Genomic DNA, 27,591 nt, shown 5'->3' on the forward strand with positions numbered 1-27,591 from the left:
TGGGGCCCAACCATTCGTATCTCTAACAAGTTCCCAGGTAGGGCGATGCTGCTGGTCTGGGAACACACTTTGAGAACCACTGTTCTGGGGTTGCTTCAGGACTGGAATACATGCCCAGAGGGTTTAAGTCAATTGGTCTGAGGTGAGACCCAGGTATCCACATTTTTTTAAACATTTCCCAGGAGATCCTAACATACAGCCCAGCCTGAGAACCACTGCTTTAAAGTCTATTCTGTCTCCCTCTCTTTTTTCTTAAAAGCTTCCTTGAGCCACTCACAATTTGATTCATCTTCATAAACCTGCCTAAATATAATTAATCTTTCCCTTCTTTAAAACAAGCATCCTCAAATTTTGCTGCACTTCAGAATTTCACGAAAATTATAAAAGTCTGGATGTCCAGGTCACACTACAGTCCAATTACATGTCCAGGTTACACACACTCCAGACCAATTAAATCAGAACCTCTAGGGCTGTGACCCAAGCATTAAATATTTTTAAAAATTCCCCAGATGATTCCAAAGTGCAGCCAAGTTTGAGAATAGGTGCATTAAAACACCCTTATTGAAGCTGTCACAGTACACGTTTCTAAGTTAAAAACAGTCTTTTCCGTGGTAATCTCCAGTGTCTTCCTTTGAACAATGAAAAATACAGAGGATGGTTTAGCCTAGACTCTTACTTTGTCCTCTATCTATTCCCATTTATATCTGCATCCATGCCTCAATTGCATAATTATCTTTTAGGCAGACCAGTTTTTGCCATATTTGCCCTTAAAAAAATTTTTTACCTGAAACAGTGAGGGAACTGTTGGTGAGGAAGGGGTTAAGGTGTTAACCCAGTTGCATGCTGGGAACTGTAGTACAATATCAGTGCCCAGCCAGGGAGGCACTATGGGCCTCCAAGGCAGCACCCAGGATCCCACATCCCACACAGCCCTTTGGAGAGGCAATGTCCGGTAGTGGCTAATACTGTGGGCATCAGAGTCAGAATGCCTTAGCTAATCCCGGTGCCACTCCTTACCAGGGGAGGACCCCAGGCAAGCTACTTATACTCCTGGGCTTCCATTTCCTTTTGTATAAAAATCAAGGAAATAATCGTAATAATAATATCATCTATCCCATGGGATTGTTATGAGGATTAAATGAATTAATATAGATAAATTGCTTAGAACAGCAGCTAGCACATAATACGTATTCTTTGTGTCATCTTTCATTATTATTGCCTTCTCAGCTTCTCTCTGGGCCAAAGTTCTGTTCTTTTGGACCTTAAGAGTTGGAAATCCCCTGATTCTGCAGTCATGACAAAAGTTTAGCTGTCCTATAAGAAATTATCCATATCTGTTTGTCTACATTATCCTCTGGTCATTTCTCTTAAAATCACGAGGCTGGGTTTGGGGGTGATAGGCTGAGGCAGAGGTAAGTGACACTAGCTAACAGATCCTGGCACTCATCCCACAGAGGGTGTCCCTTGGTTTTGCCTTGCCCAGTGTTCAGCCTCTCTGCTTCTGGTTTCCTTTGGGAAGACACCCCTCTCCCATCACGTCCACTCTTGGCAGGATTTTCAGTCAAGGTGCCCTACCTTCCCATGGCAAATGGGCGGGGACCTAACCCCAGCTCAGCCCTTCAGAATCTCTCCTTTGGGGAGGAACATGAAGATAAGAACTGGTTGAAGTGGATTCACCTGAGGACATTGCTCATTAGCTCCTGCCACCTAGACCCCAAGCTCCCACAAGTTTCTCCTTTTCTGAAGCCTCCTTACACAGACCTTCCTTGAATTCTGCGAGTCATTCTATCACCATGGCTATAAGGTCCTTTTATGAGTAGGTTGGCAGAGTCAATATCTGTCACTTTCTATCCAAGAGTCCTAAGTGACACTCTACTTGCAAGTAATTTGGTCCTTTGCCCACTGCCCTCTCTCCTCTTCCCATTCAGTTCTGGTAGAGTTATCAGAGGTTGAATGCCTTCTTAGTGACATGCCTTCCAGGTGCATTATCACTCATCTTAAGATCAACAATTCATGGGCCGGCCTGGTGGTGCAGTGGTTAAGTTCACACGTTCTGCTTCTCAGTGGCCTGGGGTTCGCCAGTTCGAATCCCAGGTGTGGACATGGCACCACTTGGCACGCCACGCTGTGGTAGGCGTCCCACATATAAAGTAGAGGAAGAAGGGCACGGTTGTTAGCTCAGGGCCAGGCTTCCTCAGCAAAAGAGAGGAGGACTGGCAGTAGTTAGCTCAGGGCTAATCTTCCTCAAAAAAAAAAAAAAACACAGATCAACAGTTCAAAGATGGTATTACTTCTACTTTATCAATGTAGAAAAGGAGGCACAGAGAAGCTAAGAAACTTGTCCAAGGTCACACAGCTAGTAAATAACAGAAAGGATATTCCAACAGGTGTAATTGTTGCCCTCAATCGGTAAGTGAAATTTATTGGAATTGAGATCAACATTTCTCTGCTGTTTCACAGACTCCTCGGATGGGTGAAGATCTTTAGCATCCTCCAATGCAGTGTTTTCTTCCTTCTTTCTTTCTTTGTTTTTTTTATGGTAAACTGATTATAAGAAATACATTTTATATCGCAACCCTACACCCACCGCCACACACACATACCCAAAGAATGGAAAGAAAGAATGTGAAACAAAGGTTTCACAAGGCAATAGTTGCTTTTATAGGTGCAATATAGTCCAATCTTGGATTCAAGGCTATTTCATTCTTTAAAATTCTGCTTCTACCCACTAGACTGATTTTGCAACCCACTTTTGCACCTGACTTGCAGCTTCAACAACCCTGCTCTATTGAGAAAGCGGCTTAAACTGACACCAGTTTGCATGTCTGAGTGTTTGTAAAAGGAGGCAGGGCCAAGCTGGATCTTTTAAGGCTCATAATAATGATTTGTTTACTTGTACAATGTGTGTTTCCTAGGCCACACCAGCCTTAGGGGAAAACTGGGATCAGAACCCCAGCACAGACTGTTCCTCTCTCTCTCTCTCTGGTTTCAACAGCTCTCCCAGAATCGCCAGCCCCTCCACAAAGACCCTTCCAGTTTCGGAGGATGCCCAGGGAACGTCGCACATGTGCTCTCAAACACCACGCCGTATCCCTCTTTTCCCTTCTCTTCTGCTCCAGCTCCCTGCTGGGGTCACTTGCCAGTTCCTCTGATGTCTGTAAGCTGTCACGGCTGCTGGGTCACTAAGGTCAAGCTGCTTCTGGTGGAAAATCCAGTGACTTTGGTGATGTCTGAGCCATGGGCCTGGATGGGGACGCTGTTGGTCTCACATCTCTACAGCTGCTCCTGGTGCCACAACTCTGTGTGTAGTTCCTCATGGCACCCACTGGAATGCCATGGTGCCCACTGAACTAGGGACAACACCCTTTGTTAGAGGGATCTCAAAGTAGATTGCTCTTACCCCTTCTAACTTACACGCGTTCAGTTCAAGGGCGGTGGGCTGCAAAATCGTCTGTCTTGTGTTCATAACCACCTTCTTTCCCCCAGCTCTGGATCTTGTCCTTGAACAGAGCTTGGGTGCTCCTGCTCTCACCGCAACTGGTGAGTTTTTCTTTCCCAGGAGGCTCCTTGGTTCCTTCATGTGAATAGACTCTTGGCAAGGCCACAGTCTGTCATCCTGCCCAGAAGAGCCAGCTTCCTAGAGTGAACACAGACTTAAGCTAAACCCATTTATGTTTGAGAGCTTTGCTTCCCAGGTAACAGGAGTCACATGTTCAGAATTCAAGTCCTGTTGCAACAATGACGATGATGACGACGACGACAAATCCGTCCCATATATCAGACCTCACGCTAAGCACTTTAAATACATTATTGTATTTAATTCTCTTAACAGCTCAACATAATATGTACTATCATTATCCTCCTTTTACAGAGGAAAAATTGTGGCCTGGAAAGGCTGAATAACTAGCCCAAGGTCACACGACGGGCAAAGTACAGAGCCAGACCCAGGCTCACTCAGCTACTCTTCCACAGCTGGGTCTGGGCAGTGAGGCTGCCTTCCGTCCCCTGGCCTCCTCCCAGGTCTGCTTTCATCCTTCCTAAGCCCCTCTCCCAAGGGCCCCCACCGTAATCCACAGATGGGTTGCCAAACCTTATCTAACAGCCTCCAGGTTGATGGAAACCCCTCAGCTTCCATCCTCCCACTTCCCACATCCTCTCTGTGCCCTACCAGAGCTTCCCAAAGGAGGAGACACGGGGAAGGGAAGCTTTGTCAGCGAAAGAGCCCTCTCCCTCTAGACCCCTCTAGACTTAAATATAACAACCAGCCCTCCTGTCCGTAGCCCCCTCCTCAGAGCCAATTCCAGAGCCCGGAAGCGGTTTCTCCTCCCTAAAAAACCGTCAGCATTCTGTATTACACGGTTAAAATTTTGCCCTATCTTAGTGGGTGTTTTAATTGAATAGGGAATTCAAGTCTCAGCTTTAAATGCCATAGAAAAAGAAAAAGTTACTGTCTTTTCAGAATGGCCATTGTAATTTGTCCTAGAGTGCCCCTCTCCATGGTCCTTTTGCCACTTGAACTGGCAAGTTGAACTGCCAGATAAATACAGCTGCAAAGTGAATAGTTATGGATATGATTTCTCTCCCTTATTCATTTGCCCTCCCAGCTTAACCAAGTCAGAAATGAAAGACGGCTCACCCTTCCTTTGTGTCTACAGAGCACAAAGCCAAGACGTTATCAAGGAATCTTGATAATCTGATACATTTAAAAGTGAATTATCCTGGGGGCTGGCCCCATGGCCGAGTGGTTAAGTCTGTGCACTCCGCTGCAGGCGGCCCAGTGTTTCGTTGGTTCGAGTCCTGGGCCCGGACATGGCACTGCTCATCAAACCACGCTGAGGCAGCGTCCCACATGCCACAACTAGAAGGACCCACAACGAAGAATACACAACTATGTACTGGGGGGCTTTGGGGAGAAAAAGGAAAAAGTAAAATCTTTAAAAAAAAAAAAGTGAATTATCCTGTTTGACTCCACCATTCATTTTAGGCAAGTATCTGCCAGTGTCACCCCATGCAGAGTGCTGGCTCTGCTACCAGCCATCGGTATGACCTCTCAGCACCTCAGTTTTCCCTTCTGTAACATCCAGGGATTGGATCCGAGAACTCTGAGGTCCCTGCAAGTTCTCAGGGTCTTTATTTTATAGTTACAGAATGCATCATTTACAAGTCAGATAACAGGGGGTAGGTGATTGTTTGAATGAAAACATTCCTCTATAAAATTTTCACCACATAATTATTTTATGGAGCAAGTTTCCACCATGCATTTGAAGCAGGATTCAATTTACAGAAACCTGACTTGCAGCCAACCTTTAAGTGACACTTTTACTGTTTCAAGTGGGGCTCGCCTGTAGGTCACGGTGGCTTCTATAAACGCTAGGATATAGTCCCTCCCCACACAGAGTCCTTGACAGTGAAGTGTTAGTAGAATCCATTCTAAAATCGTTACATCTCTTGGACTGAGTTTTTTTCTTTTCTATAAAAAACAACATATTTACATACCTTCCAAAACTGGCTTAATGATACTAATCTATTGGTCTTTTCGAAACAGAAACCAGATTATATCACTCCTCTGCCTAAAACTCTGCAGAGGTGTCCATTGTTCTCTGGGTCATGGCCAGGCCTTGGCAAATGCTATTCACTCCACCTGGAACATTCTCACCAACCCTCTCTCATTCCCCCTTACCTTGGAACTCAGCGCAATCATTACTTCTCCAGGGAATTGTCCTCTGACTGCCTTGACGAGGTCAAATCCCTTTATTGGAAGTCTGAGGTGTGATTTGAAGTTTCCTTGGATGAGTGTGTCCTGACCATGAATAGCCTCTATGCTCTGTTGCTCATGATGCATGCACCACACAGTGCAGGCACTAGATTCACAGCCGGGTCTTCACCCTCCTGGAGCTTACAGTCTTCTGGGTAAGCAGACAATAACCGAATACAACAAGGAACACGCCTGCCACTGCCCTCGCCGTATAGAGCTCACAGAGAATTAAACGAGTGATTGGAGTAAGCGTGGGGCACGTTGTGAAAGGAAAAGGTAGACTGTCAACGCATCAAGTTCCCATGTCGGATGAGTGTATGTCACAATCACAAATTTGCTCAAACAATCCTTTTACTGCTTTCAGTCTAAGAAGCTGAAAGTGAAAAGATCGTGGACTGGCGCCCCCTGGCCAACTGTGCCGGATTAAGGGATGGGCACCTTCAGCATGGTGAGAGGACCAAGGTCTATTTTCCGCCTCTTTCTCCATCCTAAGAGTCTTCCCACCCTCTTGGACTATACTGCCTTGCCTCATTGCCAGGGTCTCTTGTTTTTTTCTTCTTTAAAGGAATTTTCTTCCCTAACGGTGCATCCTCTTTCCCATCAAATACAACCGTAACATAGCCTACCATTTTGATTTAATGTTCCTAACGTTCACGGAACATGTATATTATCGTCCCCATTTTACAGACAGGAGAATAGATCCAGAGACAATATCAGCTCGTTCATGGCAGAACTGGGACCTCAAAGCTAGGTCTCTGGCTCTTAGTCCAGCATTTTCCCCACCCAATCTCAGCCTCCCAGGCTAAACCAGACTTTTTCCAGGGCACTGGAAGCCAAAGTTGGCTGCCTCCTGCTGGCAGGGAGATCCTTCCAGGCTTCTGGTGCTCCTGCTAAAGAAGGGAGAGTACAAGAAGTGAGGAGGGTAGATTATACACAGAGGCAGTCTATGCTTCTATTTCCCTCCCTCATCATGGGAGGAGGGAATGGCTCACACATGGGGGGTGGATTATGAAAATCAATAATTCATGAGTGTTGATAAGTGTCAGAAAAGTATTTATTCATATTCATTCCCTGAAAGTCACATTCTCCATGTGTTCTTGCCTGTCTTTCAACGATGGCATCGGTCAGGTGGACTCAGCAAGAAATAGCAAGGTTTTAGCCAAATGCTGTGGAGGGAGAGAGTTTCATTTAACTTCATTTTTCCAGCCAGGGCTGGCTCCAAAGCTAGTTTTTCTTGCTAGGTTATTTGCCACATGAAAAGCAAATTCCCAGAGGTTTCTGAGATTGCCGAGATCCATGCAAGATGACTGCTCCCACCCACCCGCCCACCCACCCACTAATAAGACATAATGCCGTCCTATTTTTGGTAACAATTAAAGGGCCTCCCGGTGCAAGCAGAAAGCTGTTTATTTTCTGTTACATCACTTCACTTTGCCTTCGAAGGCTGGTCTGTGCTCAGTGTTTTCGTGGTGATGCAAGACGGCTCTCTCCTCCAGCAGTTGGATCCCTCCCATCTCGCAGCACCTCACAGGTCTCTTCCCCGAGCAGTGCATTGCTGGAGCGAGGAGCAGCTCACGAATCAGCTGCAGGTCCCTGTTTTGAAAAGCAGAGATACAGAGGCAAAGGAAAAGGGTGGACTCCTATGTGACCTGGTCTTAGAGCAAGACAATCACCATCTGAATTCCAGAAGCCCTGTTCATGTTTGGGGATATTTTTTCGACTGCATGGAATCAGAGAGAAGCCAAAGGATGGGAAATGCCTGCATCCCCCTGAAAAGAATTGCTTATTTCCTATGTCTCTTATCTGCGCTTTTGCTGACTGAGGGGAAGAAACCAGCGAAGCCAAAATGCCCTGCCGTGTGTACTTGTACCAAAGATAATGCTTTATGTGAGAATGCCAGATCCATTCCACGCACCGTTCCTCCTGATGTTATCTCATTGTAAGGCCCGTAAGCATTTTGATATCTAATTTACGATTTAAAAATTCCAGCCGATGTATTTGGGGCTTTGTATGTATTGGTAGAAGGGCATGGAGAGAGAGATTCCTCTTGCATGCTTGGCCATTTGACAGTGCTAACATTTTGCTGCATTTAGAAATTTTGATTTTTTTCTTAGCTGCTACAGAACATGCTTAGAAACCCCCCACCCCTGAACATTATTATGAGAAACCTGTAGCAGATTCATCTCTCCTCCTTCTTCTGAGAAGGAACGGGATCGTACTTCATCAAATAGTGTCAAAATAGTGAACTGTTTTGCTAAACCGGATTAACATAAGGTTTGTTCTGTGTGTCTGTGTCTCTTTGTGTGTGTCTGTCCGTTTGTTTTTTTGGTTTTGCTTTCTTTCAGATCCTTTGTGAGATCTGGTTTTACTGAAATCTCAGAAGGCAGTTTTTTATTCACACCATCGCTGCAGCTCTTGTGAGAAATATTTATATCCTGACTATTTTTAATATAGCATGCATTTGGATAAGCCCTCTAGTAAAACCATCTCAATATTAATTTTGTCAAATGTGATTACATTTCTGCAGAGGAAAAGAATACCAGGAAAGTGAGAGGTAGATGGGTTTGTCTGCAACTTCACGACAACGGTGCAGGTTGATTCTTGCAATGGTACATTTGCTAACCTGTAATGCTATCTACTTTAATGGCTATTTATGAAGTTGTTGGAATGTTGCAACAATGAACTCAATTCCATTCCACTATTTTACTTTCATTTTTGACTTGGGAACTTTGGTTATTTTGCCCTGGAGTTTTTGAATGAGTCAATACAGAGGCCAGCATAACATATGCACTCAAGATGTTGTCTCCCGGGGATGTGGGGCAGGCTGCGCCCCTGTATGATTTACCATGTGGGGAAAAAAACCTGGGTTCTTTCTAGGTAATTCCTTAAAATACTTATTCTCAAGAGACTGTTTTCTAATCTCATCTAATTTATAGCTAGTCCCCTTACAAGGAGGGAAAGAAAATATTAATATAGGATAGTGCAAACGATTAATCTTTGCTGTGTGTTTTGAGTTAGCCATGAGGGAACCACATATTCAGTCTATGTCTCAAAATACTCAAAAAATAATATTTGACTAAGAAATCAGATCTCTCCACAGGCATAGTGTCACACACATAATTTGTTCTGATGTGTAATGTTTGGCAGTTGGTGGGCTGGTTCTTAGAGCAGGACCACGTGGGGGTCAAGAGGTCTCCCGGTACTCGGGTGTCAGGCAACAGATTGCTCTTGTAGTTACCTGGGTCCAGGAGGGAATTAGCCAATTGTCATTCAACTGAGTTTTGGTTATCTTAACTGCATGATTCAGGACCCAAGTTTTTTGCTTGTTTGTTTTTTGTTTTGTTTTCTTGCCTTAATTGGCCATTATGGCTGTTGGAGATTATATACACACAGAGGCAAACAGCATGGATTCGAAATGGGAGAGACCCGTGTGTAAACCTCACCCCACCAGTCACTAGAAACTAGACATGTAACCTTGTGCAAAGGACTAAATCTCTCTGAGCCTCAGTCTCCTCATCTGTAAAATGGAGGTGATAACACATTGAAGGGTTGTTATCAGAAATAAATAAGATTTTAGTAGACAAGATGCTTGGCATAAGGTATGACAAACGGTTACACATTTTGCAAATGGTAGAGTTTTAAATTTTTACAGAAAGCTCAAAAAGCATTTAATCGATTGTTCTGTCTATATGTAATCCCAAAACTGGTTTAACTATTTCATTGAATTCACAAACCTGATCAGGTGTTTTGACATTATGTAACAATGTTGGCTAATGTCCTTCTACTAGCTAATGTCTTTGAGTGATTAACAATTGAGTAGAATATTCCTAAGCGATTTATCTGTTTGATTGATGGCTAATGGTGTGATTTGGGGGAAGTGTTAGCACATCAAACAAATCCGAAAAACATAGTCTTTAGCAGGTAAAGCAGTGAACTCTCCAGTGCTAAGATCCTTCCATAGGATAAGAATTGGTTGTATCTGAGAAAGTGATAAATTGTGCTTATGTTGTTCGTTTGTTAAGTAAATAAATGGCTCATTTAAAAAGCATCCTTTTGATGAGCTAAGCCGCCTCTCTCTCCCCAAGGATAGTTAACTAGATCAGTCCTTGAAATTCAAGAAGTGTCAGTCGACACATACTACTTATATTCCAACACTAGATGATTAGCTGTGACACAGAGAGTCTGGACTGATCAAGCTAACCCGTTAGCACATGTCCACTTTGTTATTGTTGGGTGGACCCAGCCTTGGCAAGCACAGATGCTGGACAACGCTGTAGAAATAGTTACCGGCTGCTGCAGAGCAATGTGATTACACGTATTTAGAATCACAGAGGGAAGCCAAGGAGCTGGTTTTTAAATAGCCCACACTGAGTGTGTGCCATGCCCCTGTGTCCCATGCTCTGAGTTCCTATGGAACATTCCAGGCCTTATTTCTAAAAGCAGTTCAGATTTCAGAAATAACAAAAGGACGAGTAATTCTTGCCCTGCATGTCCCTTCTTAAGTCACATTGGTAACCTCAATATGGCAGACTTGTGCCAGAGCTGACGTTGCTCAAAATTTTCAGGAGTCAGAGTTTGTCTCTAATCTCCAGGGCCCTGTCTCCTAAAGATTTTGCTCCCCATTCTTTCTGCCCAATGTTCTCTGCTTCCTCCTGTCCTCAGGAAAGGGTCTAATAAGCTCATTTTCACTGAGGAGGAAATAAATGATAAGGCTGCAAATATAAACTGTGCCATAGTCATAACAGTGGTGGGAATGGATGGTTCACAGACAAAAAGAGTTCTTCCGTGGGACGGCCATCCAGTGCCCTGAAAACCCAACATGGGCTGCCAACCCCTCATTGGAATATGACGACCAAGGGGCCTGAATTTGCCTTTATATGACTTTTGCCTCAGGCCAGGCCTGGATCACACCAGCCATTGCTTGGGGTTTGCAAGGTGTTCTAACGAGATTTGAGACCACGGATTACCAAACTGATCTGTCATATCCTGTGAAGAGAGAAACTTCAGAATCAATCCTGCTTGGTCTATGTACAAAGGCAGTTGGTTTCTTGCTCTGTTGTTGAAAAGAGAAAAGAAACGACCCATTCCGATCATCCACCCTAAAAATCTGATAATTTCATTATGGCCCCAAATGGTTTTTCAGACCTTCTGCAGAGGCATGATGAGAAGTACTTTTTGAAATGTCAGCCTAGGGTACTGAGGAAAACAGTTGCAATGCCTCCTTATGTTACATACAGTGTTTTGGGGGAAAAGATCCTGGTAGGCTGTGTCTGGCAGTGTGTGTTGGAGAGCAAGAAAAACAAAGCCCACACTCTGTAGAGGGAGGAGTAAAAGAATAAAATTGTCCAATAAAAATTCATCAGATTAGTGGTACAAAACATATTTTTAAAAAAATATCTCACTTATGGTTTTAGACAACAACAAAACCTTTTCCAAGAAAATGCAATTTCATTCATGTTTTCCATAGGACCTGTTATGAAACAACCAATGAGAGGGATTGATTCATTCGATTCATTCTGGTTTGCTTTTGGTGATGGGGCGTGGCGCTTGTGAATGTAATTTACAGAAATGTGTTTTCACACATTACAGCCCTATTCTTCCCACTGCAGACAGGAATTAACAATGACACAGGCTCATTGCAGAATTAAATTCAAATTTAAGAGTGTAAAATGTGGCCCCGTTGCCATTTGTTTATAAAATTTTTAATAAACTAAATCCCTCCAACTCTCTTAGGAGAGTTCTATTTGCAGCGAGTAAATTACAGTGTTGGTTTTAGTACTATGCTGAAAAAAGAGAAATCTATATATAAGAACTCAATGTGGCCAGAAAATAAATTCTATTTATTCCAATGAAATTCGGTCTTGTTTGAAGCGATGGAATAGATCCCTCTGGGGGGAATATGTCATTATGTCTTTTATTAATCCACAGTCAACACAAACATACATAGTTCACAAGAAATCAATAACTAAAAACAAGTTGCAAAGCAAATAGCATGAACAAGGTAAATATTAAATCCATCTTTACAGAGCTTTTACTGTTTAGTCTTTCAAAATGTTATCTGTCTAGGAAAAAATACTCCTGGCTTATCTTACCTTTACAATGATCGGCATCTTTTTTCTGTTCTTCCTTATATTACAAGTGTAAGAAAAATTTAGCAACCCTCAATGCCTTTTCCAGCCAGACCCATTAGCTAAGAGGGCTTTTAGAGGAATTATTAGCTGGTTAGAAGTAACCATGTTTTGGTTTGTGGCCAGCTGATGCCCCCACAATGGACTGAGAAGTAAAAACTTCAGTCATCTAGGCTGTTTTGTCTAAAATTGACCCAATGACCCATAGCTCTGATTTTAACTTTTTAATTTATTTTTGTAACTATGCAAACCAATCATGTACAACAACGTTTTCTCCGAAAGCATATTTCATCCTCTCAATTATCCAGGCAAGAAACTTAAGAATTACCTGCCCCTTCTCCCTCACTGTCCACTTCCAACTAGACAAGTACCCTGTCAAACGGCATGAGATTCTGCCACCTCCTCTTCACCCCGGGGCCAAGGCCCTCACTCAGGCTGCAATCACTGTTTCACAGGCTGCTGTGGGAGCTTCTGCGCTGGTCTTCCTGCTTCCAGTTCCCATCCTGCCCACCTCCATTAGTGCCACCATCCCGAAACACAGATCTCATCATGGCAGCCTTGTGCTGGAAGCCTTTAATGGCTCCCTAGAAAGAAAGAAAATCTGAAAATCTGAGTTGGTATTAATAGAATTTGACTATTTGTTGGGGGCCATCTCTCACAGTATTGATACCACAAACACACACACACACACCCCTCCCAAGCTCCGTCCACACCAGATTGAAGTACCTCATTCCCTGACCTCTGTCTGCTTAGCCTCCATAGACTTTTCTGATGTCTCTAGTACTTTCTGCCATTTATTAGAGCTATCTGTGCTTGTGTCTGCCCCATGTGTCTCATAGAGGGTCATCAATAGCCAAGGTCCTAGAGAACAGCCTGGATGTTTAGGCCTGGACGTTGCTTACTATCTATTTTGTCAAATTCAACTCATATTTTCGTAGACTTTATACTAAAGACTCCTATTTTACTATCAGTAGATAGTCCTGGTCATATTCACACTCTTTCTTATGGTGGGTAGACCCTATCAGATTTCACATGAACTAATAGTGTGGAGGTCTAGAAAGTGAGCTGAACCCAAAAAAATATGAGGAGATATTTGTTCATGACATTATGACTTCAAACTTCTTCCACAGAGATTTCCAGTGTTCTGGAACTTAAATGGCAAAGCATCCAAACCCTTTCCTTAGACCCATTGCCTGAATCTCTTTTGTCCCACTCTAACTTCCTCTTGGTCTTTGATGTGTAAAAAATCATATTTAGGCTCTTAGGTTCTTCATTTGACTATGGAGGCTGACTAATCTCTCTCTCTCTTTTGTGAAGGATAGAATTTCTCTTTTATCTAGTCATATCCCTTTATCCGAAGGGAAATGTTGGTTAAGTATTATTAAGATGAAAAAAATTAGTTAACACAAAGATAATTTCCTTTTTGACTTATGTATATTTGCTTAGCTAACACGAGTGTTTATTCATTGCGCAGCTGCAAGCAGTAACAAAATGAAAGCAAAAGCCTCCCATTTCAGCAAACACGTTTTGGGGTTCTACTGTGCAGCAGGCACAGCGCTGGGCTTTGTGAGGGACACAGAGATGAGTGACATCTCTCCTTCCCTGCCCTGATATGGCAGTTCCAAGCTGGTGGTGATGCCTTAAAAGGTAAATTATATTTTGCCCACATTTGAATGTATCGTGAGGTAGTCTTGATACGCTTTCTCGTTTTGTTCAAAATGGTATTTGGTTGCTTGGTGATGGTGGTGATGCTTGCCAATTGTTGATCCCGCGGCTGATATAAGCCACAAAGTGATTGCAAGGGCTTTACAGTGACAGCTGTGATATTGAAATGGCTATCCCTGGTGAGCTGGCAATGAGGCAAGTAGCAAAGAGCACAGATTTTGTGGTCAGCTAAACGCGGGTTCAAATCCCCACTCTGCGGCTGACTGTAATGTTGTGTGATTGGGGGTAAGTTTAATCAAGCCTCGTTATCTGCATCTGTAAAATGGGAAATAGCCATCGTACCTATTGCACAGGATCACAGTAAGGATTAAGGGAAACAACACATGTAAAGCACTTGGCACAGTTCCTGAACTCAATAAACATTAGCTTTTATTATAGTATCTGAAAATCACTTTAACTTGAACGACCGCAACGTCAGCTTAGCATCCGATTGTATAAACTGGGTTTTCCTACAATCCCAGCTTTAAAATTCTATTGTTCTACACACAGGCCTCCATCGGAACCTGCCAAGAAATCTTTCCTTCAAACGTTTCTCACATGAAACGTGAACTATTTACCTTTCCAGGAGGTGAGGGGAAGAAAGGAAGCACAACCCTCTTGCTTCTTCCTCATGAAAAAAACAACTGGCACCACACTTTGTAAAACGTGTCAGATTTTGTTTAAGACAACTAACGTTGACAAGTCTTCAGATGAGTGATGCTGTGGTAGGATGGAAAGAGGCCTGAAACTAGAAGTCAGAAGACATGGAACTGAAATCCAGTTCAGCCACTAAGAGGCTATGTGATCTTGGGTTGGTCACAAAATGTCCCTGGGTCTCAGATTTTAAAACACTAGAGGTGGATTAAATTGTGGTTCTCAAGCTCAAATGACAATGGGAGTTGGGGTGATAAGGTAAATGAAGGAAACAGTTGCGTATAAGACAATAGGGAGTGGTAGTGACTAGGGTAAACTAGATAAGACATGTCTCACCTAAAAATGACATCCTCAGCTCCAACTGATTATTGCTGATGAGAATGTGGTACATGAATATGGGGCAATATTTTCCTAATTTTCAGAAGAAGGCCGAAACCTGGAAGCAGATTTTTAAACAGGGTAAAGACCAAACAGGGGCCGGCCCCGTGGCTGAGTGGTTAAATTTGCACACTCTGCTTCAGCAGCCCAGGGTTTCACTGGTTCGACTCCTGGGCACCGCTCATCAGGCCATGCTGAGGAGGCATCCCATATGCCACAACTAGAAGGACCCACAACTGAAGGTGCACAACTATGTACCAGGGGGCTTTGGGAGAAAAAGGAAAAATAAAAAAATCTTAAAAAAAGATTGAACAAAACATAAATTGGCATTTTCAGACCTTCACATGCAATTAATTAAGGTCTTTTCCTAGCCTAAAAATTCTATTGTATTGTATTCTATAATTAGAGTTAGTTTACATTAATATAATAAAGAAAATGGTCTTGCTAAAAAAAATGGACAAAATTTATTGCATCGTCTAACAAATCAGTATATTAGATTGTTAATTGAAAAAGCCTCATAATATGGAATTGGTTATTGTAAAGCTATTATTAAAATAATAATGTAATTCCCAATTTCCCAGGCAGGTCCAATGGGACTTTATCGGGACTTTATCATGACCTCCCCATGGTGACTGATCGTAAAACGGTGTTTCAGTATACTTCCCATGGGACAAGGATTGGAAAGAAATTGTTGGGCTCATTTACATGGCAAGGTGGCAAGTATTTGCCTATGTAAAGTGTGATTAAAAAACAATGAACCTTTTTTAAAAAAAATAAACAGACTAGAATTCATATGTACAAGAAACCCTTAACTTGCAGAGAATTCCTCATAGGTGTTCATAGGTTTTTCCCAGCTGTGCTTCCATGGCTAAACATTTCTAGATCCTTCTTTGAGGATTGCCCTCACTGCCAGTTTGGAAGCCATGCAATAAAACCAGGCAAAGTTTTCTTAGGAGGCATTTGTCATTTTTGTATTGCCTGATGCTAAGCACTTTATATAGCTCATTTTTTATTTCATCAGCACAATAACCCTGTGAGGGTTTGATTAGCTCCATTTTGCAGACGACGCCCTGAGTCCTAGAAGGGTTAGGTAACTTCCTCAATGTCCTACCCCTCATAAGTGGCAGAGTCAAGGTTTAAACCCACGTCCTCACTTTAACCACTTCTGTCGACTTCCTCTTGAACAGGAATCACTGGGCTTGACTTTGCATGGTTTTGTTCCCAAAATCAAATGCCCTCTCAAAGGGTCAACCTTTGCCATTAATGAGGGTATTCAGGGGACTGTGTCCTGCTTCCTGGAGACAATGACTGAAAAGGAGTTTCAAAAGCCCTTTGAAAGAGCGGCAGCGTTGCTGGCAAGAACATCTAGTTTCCCTAGGATTCGGCTCTCATTTGTATGTATAAGCTCTGGTCGCCTTGCCTTAAAAGAGAGAGAGAGAGAGAGAAAAGAAAAGAGCAAAAGAAAAAGAGCTTATTTACTTTAAAGTTACACCTTACAGCAAAGTTTTCTAAACTTGCGTCCTGTGAAACCGTTGTCCTGAAAGAAAAGGGTTCTTTGCTCAAATAAATTTGGGAAACTGCACATTCTCTCCCCGCTTGGCTGTTCACAATGCACTTGGGCTTAGAAAAGCTTCCGGAATTATTTCATGTTGTTTCACCTTTCTTAACATTCCCATAGAACATTGGTCCTATGGACCATACTTTGAGAAGCTATGCCTTTGGTATCCGTTTGATTTACTAGCTTAATTATTTATGCCTCGCCTGTTCTAGAAAGGCCTGCTAGCAGAGCTTAGGCAGGTAAGAAGAATGCCGTCTTAAAGGACACAGTAAACCATCTATCTCCACATAAGGAGTAACTCAGACAACTTTGTTCGTGTGGACCCATTGAGCGTAAAATCTGGGACCAGGCCTATCCACCTGGTCAAGCAGTTGGCGCGCACCATTTCTTTGGGGACCTCCCCGTGGATGCTCCATCTTTCAGGGACAGTAGATTGTTAATGGCAACCCATTCAACAGGAAGAAAGCCCCTGAGCTTAAGCTGACGCTCTCACTGTTTTTATCTGGAGCAGCTTCCCTCAAATCCATGTAGCTAAACCAGCATTTCTCTGGGTGTGCTCCTTGGAACATTCATTCTGTGTAAAGCTTAATGATAACAGGGTCCCGTTATCAATAAGATTAGGAGACCGCGTATTTAATTCCCTTTTGAAGAGACTCAGTTGACTTAAGAATAGAAAGATTTATGAAATTAAGAACCCCAATTAACTTCACGGATCCACTTTTCCCAAAGTTATTTGCCTTTTTGGTGCACGTAAAACCTCTCGACCCTATAAAGGCCTTGAATTCCAGGGAATACACTCTGGGAGCTCCTGGGCGAGGCTGTTCTCGATTTGCAGCAGATACTGGGCAGATCTGAGGGACTAAAAAGAGGAAGCATGGCCTTGCCCATGATCATTACCAGCCCCGAGGGGAAGACCACGCCTGAGCACAGAATCAATCGCAACTCGGCTGGTTACTGGCTTCAAATCACTTTACCTCTCACCTTGGTTTTCTTTATATTTTAAGTGGAGAATGTAAAACCTACATTATAGTGTTCATTTGAGGATTAAAATGAGTTAATAGATGGCAAGCTGCTAAAGACGAGGCTTGGCTCAGAATAGCTTTAGATAAAATTTGTCTCTTTTCCTTCGCGTTTTGCGAAGATGCAGACTGAATTTATAAATAACATCGGGGAGGTGGGCTGCTGACTAGTTACACTGACTCCTAGAAAGGAAAAGTTTTGACTATCCAGAGATAAGAAGTAATGGGCTACAAAACCAAAGGAGCGGGTCCAACTCAAATCTTTGCTAGCGTGCGTGCCAAGCATATTCCCAAGGGAGTCTCTGAAAATCTAAAACCTACATTCTACTCCTGGCCTTGCTGCTAACAAAAGATGTGACCTTGGGTAAGTCACTTAACTTCTGCAGCCCTCAGTTTCCTACATATCTCTCTGGGGTGCCCCCCATCTCAGATTTATGTGGAGCAAAGGTTAAGGTTATTCCCCATCCATCCAGATTAAGGAGGTAGTGGTCTGTTTAAGGATCAGCTGAATGACACTGAAAATGTTTTTCAAGGCTGAGAGTCAAAAAGAACTGTGAAATAACATGCTCATGTGTGAAGCTGCCCATTTTAATGCTTTCCTATCTTAAAAGCATTTGAAATATTCAAATGTAAATTATTCATGGGGCAGGTGCACTTAGAATGTGTGCATTTAACCAAAGTGAATCATCAGCCTATTATTAATTATCATTCAACCAGCCCTCTTCTTTTGGATGAAGGAGAATCTTAGTAACAACCAGAAGGTCTGAATCATTTAACCTAAGCTGCCTCTAAACAAGCTGGCCAGCCCCTCCAGCTCTGCCCCCAAACCTTCCAACAGCTATAATGTGTGCATCTTGCTCTCATTTACATACATATGCATATATAAACATACAGACACACATATGTATTTGTGTTTATACACACTGCCTATGGCTGCCTAATTCCCTGGACGATGTCTGTAACAGTTTTCTTGGGCAGGAGACAACCTTACTGGGCCTCAGTTTCCCTAGTAATAAAACTACAGTCCTTCCCTCGGTCTAACAGCTCTTCCAGCTCTGATATTTTATCTCTATGCTCTTTGCAGAAGCATTGGAGACATGCTCTTATACATTATCTCATGTAATTCTTAGAATCTTCCAAGGAGTCTTTTTGTTGTTATAATTGCTATTTTAACAGATGATGAAACAGATTCACCTACTTAATGCATCATGTACATAATAAGTGGCAGCTACAAGCTTAGAAACGAGATTCTCTATTCTATATCTAATCAGTGCCAACCAGGTGCTGGCTGCTCACTCTTCTTTATCCTCTATAGTCTTCACCGAGGGGGGATTGTATGGGAGAGCCCCCTAAATCATCTCCCCTTCCTAGCCAGGAGAATCCGCTCTGGGCTGGAAGACAGAATGCAGGCCACTCATGGGCCAAAGACGATTCTGATGGCAGTCAAGATGTCACAGGTGACTAGAGAGAGTCTGAAGTAGTGTGTCATTAGAGTCAGGGGACCATGGTGTGACCAGATGAGCAGTCTAGCTTGAGACAAGGGGAGATTTTCTCAGCAAGGTTACGCCTCCCATTCAGCTATCTGCAGATCTGCCTCCCCAGCACTTCCGTCTTGCCATGCAGAGCCCATGCCTACTGTCCCATGAATGAAGCTCACAGTGCTACAAGCACAGACTCATGCATCTTTCAAGCTGGAAGGGATCTAAAAAATTATCTAGTCTAGACCCTTCATTTGACAACATAGAGAGGAGAAGTGATGTGTTTGTTCAAGGCCACGCAAAGACCCAGGCTGCTGATTCCCTCTCCAGTGTGCTCTTTTTCTAGTCCCTAGAAAAGGTAAGGAGTCAGGGCAGGAAACCACTTCAGCAGCCCATGAGCCTTGGCGTCAACACATATGCCTACCCAGTCATTTCGCTCCTGTGGGCCCTCATCTCTGGCCTCTCAGCTGGACATTGAGCAGCCTTAGCCCTGACCTCCTTTTAATGTAGTTAGATCCTCATTATGTGATCCTCAGCTCCTTTCTTTACTTCTCTGTTTTGCTGACCCCAGAACTCTGAGCTCCACGCTAACCCTGTCGCCCACTTTTCTGCTCCTTTTGTATTAAATGCTACTGGTCCTAGCGTTTCAGTTCAGCTAGGAGCCCCCTAACAACTTTATGGCCTTGGTGTTAATTTATTGCTATAAAGAAATGTGACCCACCCCTACAGGCAGTTGGATGCAGGCCGTGGAAGGAGGAACTGGAGCTCAGGGCTAGCAGACATTTTACAGATCTCATCCTCTGATCCCAATGCAATATTAATCATAAAACTATGAAAGCTTTTTTAAAAAACCTATCATCAACACGCGATTTTAAGAATACTATTCTAAATACTTGTTGAAATCAAATTTGCAATTTTAAGAGATTATTACCTATCAAAATTTACTGGATGCTTTACACAGAGGTAAAGTCATATTTCTAAATACTTTCATTTTAAATCAGAAAGAATAAAAACATACGAATTGAACATGAAAGTCAATAAATATCATAAGGAAATCAAGAGAAAACAAATAATAAATGCAAACAGATAAAATAATAAATTAGGTAGCAATGGAATAATAAATCCAAGATTTTTTACAAAAACCCAATAAAATAGCAGACATTTGGAGGGAGCAGCAATTATAAATGGGGAGAGCGTTAATTATTCAACAACAGGTTTCGGGTAAATCTGGGTAAATGTATAGGAAGGAATCAAGGCACTGTCTTGCCTCACGTATACATAAAAGTAAAAGTTGCATATAGATTGAAGAATCAAATATAAAAAAAAAATTTAAAGAGGGAAGGCATAGGTAATATTTCCTTGATCTCAAGAGAGGAAAGAACATTTTAAGAATTAAAGAAGAGCCAGACCTGATGGCCTAGTGGTTAAAGTTCGGCGTGCTTGGCTTTAGTGGCCAAAGTTCATTTCCTGGTTGTGGAACCACACCACTTGTCTGTCAGTAGCCATGCCGTGGTGGCAGCTCAAATAGAAGAACTAGAAGGACTTGCAACTAGGATACACAACCATGTACTGGAGCTTTGGGGAAAGGAAAAAAGAATTTTAAAGCAAAGAAAGAATACATAATGGAAGTTGATATATTTTGCTAAAAATATAAAATTTCTGTGTATTAAAAATCACAAATGGAAAGGCAAGTCACAATCAGCAGGGAAAAACTCTTTGCATCAAATAAGAGAGGAAAAGAATAGATAATGTCCTTAGTAAATAAAAAATACTTTGAAAGCAACAAAAATGGTCAAAGGACATGATTTCATAGAAAAAGAAATAAAAATGATAATACTAAATGTTGGTGTAGATATGGTAAAATACGCATTTCTATACTCAGAGTTGAACATGTACTTGGATACAAGATAGCAGTAAAGAACTAGAGACTTAAAAACCATCTATAATCCAATAATGCTACTTTTAGAAATCTAGCCTAAGCCTGTCCTAAGGAAATAATTAGAGATATGAAAAAATACTTGCATATGAAGATGCTTATGGTAGTGTGTATTATAGTGAAAATTGGAATCAACAGTAAAAGTTAAATCATGATATATCTATAACACAAAACTCACTCATCTGTTAAAATTATATATTAAAAATTTATTATCATGAGAAATTGTTCATGATAAAATAAGTACATGAAAAGGAGGACACCGAACAGTATAAAAATTATCCCAGTTTTGTAAATTTATATGTGTACATATCATACATGTGTTATGTATATGCATATAAATATCTTTGGGTAGTATGGTTATGGTGATCTTTATTTTCTTCTTTAAGCTTTTCTGTGTTTTCCAGGATTTCTACAAAGAGCATATAGTATTCATAAGCAGACTACACCAAACTGTATTCAAATTTTAAAAATTCTTTACTTGAAAAAAATACAGGTTGGCATGATCTTAATGTGACTTTGAGATTACTTATATTGATTAATTATTTCCTTAGAAAAGAGATTATTATTTAATTAGATTTCTTAAATCCATATGAGCTGAGCAGTGTTATTATGGTTGTCTGCCAGATTGTGGATATTGTGTCAATATGTGACCCAGGTCTTATACTGAGAGACTATCCAGTGTTTGAAAAAGAGTGGTAGACCAAGAGCCTTAGGCCTCATGACCTTGGGCAAAGCCTTTAACAGCCCTCTCGGCCTCAGTTTCCTTGCGTCAAAAAGATATTAACACCTGCTCTACCACTTTCACAGAGTTGTTCCAAAGACCAGATAAGCTCATTGAGCAGGAGTCTATGAAATGCAGGCTATTAGGAGGGAAGCAATCATCATTTTTAAAATGAGGTATTGCCTGCCTGGGATTGATAGTTGAGACGAACAGTCTCCATAAGTCTCCTTCTTGCTAGGGAAACATGCACTCTCTCAGTTGCAGAGGGAAAAAAATCCTCCCTAACCCTCCTACAGACCCTTTTTTTACTGAATTCGTGAGGCTGATGGCATAGCCCTTGTGGGGAGAGTACAGATAGGTCAAGGCACATCCCTGGGTCCACCTCCACCAAAATTCTAGGGAAAAATGCTTGGCTTTTTCCCTTCCTAAGAGTTGAGGAAGCGGCAGAGAACTTAAATGTTCCGGCAAGACCAGGGGCAGAGGGCAAATTCTATACTACCTCTGTACAAACCCATTTGCTGCTTGGCAAATCTACTGGGTCTGGATCTCTGATTTGTGGCTTAAGGCAACAAGTTCATTCTGATCGTACATTGATCCCCACCCACCCCTCCATGTGCTGCTATCCTGAAGACAGTTGCCAAATCCAAGTCATATTATTGCAGACTCTTGCTACCTGTAGTTACAGGGACAGGACAGTCCACAGCATCTCTATGTTCCAGAGCAACTGCTCCAGTCAGACCTGCTGCAGTGGAACAGAGGCCCCCCTCAGTCACCAAAGGTAAAGGGGGGCTATTGTAACTGACCGGAAAGCTTACCATATGCAGTCCTGCTGCATATAAGAGACACCTGGGGAGCTTTTAAATATCCTGATGTCCAGGCCACACTCCTGGTGCAAAATTTAACCAGAATCCCTGAGGGCGAGAACCAGGTATTAGTATTTTTACAGCTCCCCAGGTCATTCCGAGCACAACCAAGACTGAGAAGCACTGGCTTAGGATCCAGCACATATCCAAGCATCGTGGCGCTCCAGCCTGCACACCCAGGTCACTTTGTGAGGTCACTTTGTGAGAGAGTGCTGCTCTCTCTTAAGTGTGCCTCGCACACATTTTTGCCTGCCACAAATCTAACTCAACCCTAAGGCATCCTTCCTCCTTCAGCTCCTCTTGCTGGCTGGCTCCGTCTCTGTTTGCCGATCCAAATACCCAGGAAGGCACTCATCTTTAGCCCAGCTCAACTCACCTTTTTGAACCAGGCTACTTGGGCCGTGGGATGCTGACTGACCTCAGGATCAGCCACTCTGGATGAGAACTGAGTCCTTCTTGCCTTCATAATCTGCAGAAAGGGGTGGAGGAAAGGGAGGTTGCATGTATAAAACATGGCCAGCCTGGTCTGCCCCCAGGTCAGTTGTATGTGAAGATGAGGCGGGGTGGCACAGTTTCCCTTAACAGGGACTGTGGGATTCTTTAAGACATCTGGCTCAATAACAAATCATAATGTTGAAATCAAACATATTTAGAGGAATCCGTAAAGAATTAGGATCAGAATTTCATCCTCTTTATAGAATATGACCTTTTAAAGTCTTTTTAAATATATACAAGATAATAAAATAGGTAGCCCACTCAACTATATTTAGAACGTGTGTATAATTTTACAAATCCTTGTGCATGGAATCCTTGTCCACAGAAAATTGCAATTGAATTTAGAATGGAAGGACTTAGACAGTCATTACCTTAACTGGAGGAATATGTTTTCCCTTTTATAAGAAACTTTTTTGTTAGAATAGAATGCAAGTAAATAAAAGTGCATATATCCTAAGTGTACACCTGTACTTTTTAAGATTTTATTTTTTTTAGAGCAGTTTTCGGTTCACAGTAAAATTGAGGAGAAGGCACAGAGATTTCCATACACCCTCATCCTGACACATGCATAGCTTCCCTGTTACCCACTTCCCCCACTAGAGTGGTACATTTGTTCCAATTGATGAACCTACATTATCATCTAGAGTCCACAGTTTACATTAAGGTTCACTCTTGCTGCTATGCATTCTATGGGTTTGGACAAATGTATAAGGACATGTATCCATCATTATGGTATCATACAGAGTATTTTCATTGCCCTAAAAATCCTCTATGCTCTCTCTATCCATCCCTCCCTCCCCACCACCATGACTTTTTATGAAGTGAACACCCTTGTAACCACCACCCAGGTCAAGAAACCAAACATTACCGTTACCCCAAAGACTCCCCTTGTGCCTCCTTCCAATTACTACCCACCTCCACGGGTAAGCACTACCCTGACTTGCCCCAGCAGAGGTTAGTTTTGCTGGGTTTTGTACTTTATATAAGTGTAATCATATAGAATATACTTTATTATGTTCTGGCTTCTTTACCTTGACTTAGGTTTGTGAGATTCATCATATTTTTTAATGTAATTTTAGTTTTAGCCAGAGGTTTTAATCCTTGAAATCTAGTTCAACAACATTATTTAGCCAGGAACTGTGCCCAGGGCTGGGGACACAAAAGCAAATAGAGGTACGTCCCTGCTGTAAGGAATATTCAATCTAGTAATGCAGTAAGGACCAGAATTTCATGTAAAGTGAATTCTTCTTTGTTTAACAAATATTTGTTCAGTGTCCACTATGGGACAGACACTATTACAGGTGCTAGGGATAAGCAATGAACAAACAGATAAAAATTCTAGTGGAAATCCTCTGTTTTATTTCCCTGACATGTGTGGGCAAGTTCTGCCCACTAATAGCCATTTTCCGCTCTGTTTTGCATCTGATTCAACATAAGGAGAAATAGTGATGAAAGCTATTTCTTCTGGCAACTTGGAGTGTGTGATTATGAAGTGGCTGGTCCAACCATGGGGCAGTTTGTAAACCAGTGAGCATGGGAAATATTTCTCTCTATCTATTTCTGCCTTATTCCGTTCTGTCTATTCTTGACGCTGCCTATACAGAATGAAACGAAAATCCGGAACCTAAGGAAACCTTTGGATGTTAGCTTACCTTGAAGTAAGGCTGAGCAGTCCTGTTGTTTTCCAGAACTGTGAAGTGAGAAGAGACAATTGCCCAAATTTGACTGAAATCGTAAACCTTTGAAAATATTTTAATAACAATGGATATCTAATACATACCACTATTCATTAGTGTTGACTTTTCAGAACCTAGTCAATTACTTGACTATAAATCTGTGACATTGGAGGGAAGAGAGAGAGAAGAGAATTCAACATCACTCCAGGACTGACAGCTTGGGAATAAACGCAAGAGATTATCTAGTTTTGTTTGTTTGGTTCGTTTTTCCCCTCATTTTTATGGAAAATTTCAAGCATATATAAAAGTTAATAGTAAAATTCACTTCCATGTACCCATCTTTTAGCTTCAAAAATTATCAACTCATACTCATCCCTAACCCACTGCTGTCCCACTATTCTGATTATTTTGAAGCAATCCTAGATGTCAGATAAATTATTCATAATTGTCCAGAAAGTGGGATCTCCTAGTTTTAATCCCCTTAGTTAAGAGGCTCAGAGAGGTGAAGTCACTAAGTTAGTTAGCAGCAGCTATTTTTAATTGCTAGATTTCAAAAGTAAGTGTTAAAAAGGTTACTAACAAAGAGTACTGGATTTTATATAGTGCAATTAAACAGTATGTATGCGACATAAGTTGTCAAATTATGTCAAACATCTGGTTGGGTCCATGACCATGGCCACATTTTGGACAATAGTTACAAGTGGAATAGGAGCCTCCTCCACACAAGAACTTTAACGTGTAGACCTAATGTCACTTGACCCTGTATAAAAATTTGTCATCAGAACATTTAAAACCTTATTTTCAGCTTGTATCAACACCTTGTCTAATAGGTTCCATAAATTAATGCTCACTCTAAAAAAAATAACTTTGTGTTATTTGGCCTATAATCACCTCTTTTAAGTCTCCCATTCAGAAAACTGGCAAGTTCTCCGAAGAGTTGAACCGAGTTTGGGGACTGCTGGTTCATGTTCCTTTTCATCAATTTTGAAACCAAATCCCTCTGGATTTTGAATTGCAAATAAATTTGTCCAAGTGAAAGAGTTCTTTTCAACTATTTAGTAATAAAATGGGCCTAAGACTCTTCCCAAGCTTCATTGTGTCCCATCTTCAGCCTGTGCTATTTTCAAAGAAGGAGGTGAGTTGCTGTTCATTGAGCCAGTGTCAACGGCTTATCTATTATGAGATATCACAGCACAACCAGGAATGGAGCTATTTTTCTATGTTTCCCAGGCTTAAAATCCTGAAGCACCATTGTCTGGCCTGGTCAGAATGTTCCAGAAGTTTCTAGAGCAAGAGGGAAAGATTCTGTTAGTGTCTTCTTCATGAAAATGTGCAAAAAGTTGATTTGGCGTCTCTGACTGTCATACTTGCCCGATTGCATCTCAAAATGTTACCCAGGGCATGTGACAGCCATCACTGTGAGGAGTGGGGCACGAAGCCCCCGTTTGATGAGCATTTGATGAGGAGATAATCGGGGGTGAAAAAAAGCTACAAAAATTACCTGAATAAATATCACTGTGGAAGCAGATATCCAGACATTTTTCCTTACACAACTCCCACTTGTTTCTTTGAGAGATAAAAGCAGCAAAGCTTGACAATCTGTCAGTTTAACCGTTTTCATTGTGTACTTTTTCTGGGCAGGTTATTCACATCGAACTCCTTTGATGTGATCAGTGATGATGCTTTTATTGGTCTTCCACATCTAGAGTATTTGTAAGTAAAAAACCTTTTTTGTGCATAGTGATTCAGGACAAGTGCTCTCGGGTTCCTACAGCTGTCTGACAAAAAATATTATAACCTGTTACAGATTCATAGAAAACAACAACATCAAGTCCATTTCAAGACACACTTTCCGGGGACTAAAGTCTTTAATTCACCTGTAAGTATGAATGTTGCTATTACTTTTTAAGTTTGCCAACGGACAATGCAGTTTGATAATCTGTGGTTAAAGTGCTCACCTTATGGGAATCCATGAAAATTTAAGGAACCCAGAAAATTCCTGTCCATGCAAAGTTGCCATCTCTCCCTGTCATCAGCCAATGTGTGCCCAGGACATTGATTACTATTAATATGATTAGCTTAAACCAACCATAATTAGGAAAACAATCTAATGCAGGGAAATTGTGGGACTGAAATAACTTTTTCCTTATGTATATCGTTACTCACTTCCTGGGTAATTATGGGTTGACAATATAGCTCAATCTGATATTTGCTGTTCTTCTTTTCTCTTTATAAGCCCTGACTTCATATACATTTAAACATGTGCTATAACCACAGGCAATGTCTACACAGTACCTACACACTTTATTTATCAATGAAATATTTAATTATTCCTTGAGGAGTTAGAGCCACGTCAGTTGTTCTTAACAGGGGGCAATTTTGCCTCCTAAGGAACATTTAGTAATATCTACAGACATGTTTGATTGTCACACCTGGGGGATGTAACTGGCATCTTGTGGATAGAGGACAGCGATGCCCCTAAACATCCTATGATGCACAGGTCAGCCCTCACGACAAAGAATTATCCGGCCTAAAATGGTATAATGCTGAGGATGAGAAACCCTGAACAACATGAACCAAATAATTTGTTCCACCTCCTTCAGACACACACGCACACACACACACACTCACACACACACACAGTGATATTTTTAAGGAAACTAGAAGAACATGAGAAGAAAAGGCACTACCATTTATTAAGTGCCTAATATTATGCTGGTCATTATGCTTTACGTGAATTTTCATTTAATCCTCTCAACAGTCCTGCCAGATAGGCACAATAATCCCCATTTTAGAAATGTTGAAACAGGCTTGGAGGGGATACACGACTAGTGAACAAGTAGTTATGTAATTATGCTAACATCAGCTCAGTCGTTGAACTGCAATGGCTATCCATCCATTGAAAAACCATTCCTCCAATACCTGATATATCTCATTATTCTTAGCTCAAGAAGCAGGAGATCTAAGCCTTGTAGTCATTCTGTCAGCTTTAACCTGTTCCCTCACAATACCTCATTCCCAGCTCTATTCTAGGCCCCAAGATGCAGCAGGGAACAAAGCAGACAAAAATGCCTGCCCTTTGAGGCTGCAGTCTAGTGTGTCCACGTGGTCATCACGATGCCCCTGCCACGCCCTGCCTCTACTGCTGTTTGGATTTGAAGCAAGGGGAAACTGATGGCCAGATGTAGTTTACAAAATCATTATACCTTTCAAGGCTTCTGTATGT

At 41.8% G+C, this 27,591-nt stretch overlaps 1 protein-coding gene across 1 annotated transcript in view; it reads left to right on the forward strand.

The window, feature by feature from the left end:
• Positions 1-7,399: 7,399 nt before the first annotated feature.
• LGI1 (leucine rich glioma inactivated 1) overlaps positions 7,400-27,591 on the forward strand; it is a 36,597-nt gene continuing 16,405 nt past the window's right edge. The window contains exons 1-4 of the mRNA XM_046655004.1: positions 7,400-7,694; positions 8,101-8,172; positions 26,007-26,078; positions 26,173-26,244. Coding sequence (XP_046510960.1) covers positions 7,480-7,694; positions 8,101-8,172; positions 26,007-26,078; positions 26,173-26,244 — 431 coding nt within the window. The 5' untranslated portion in view covers positions 7,400-7,479. The remainder of the gene's footprint in view (positions 7,695-8,100; positions 8,173-26,006; positions 26,079-26,172; positions 26,245-27,591) is intronic.

The sequence above is a fragment of the Equus quagga genome, chromosome 2, assembly GCF_021613505.1.
Source record: "Equus quagga isolate Etosha38 chromosome 2, UCLA_HA_Equagga_1.0, whole genome shotgun sequence".
Taxonomy (NCBI): Eukaryota; Metazoa; Chordata; class Mammalia; order Perissodactyla; family Equidae; genus Equus; species Equus quagga.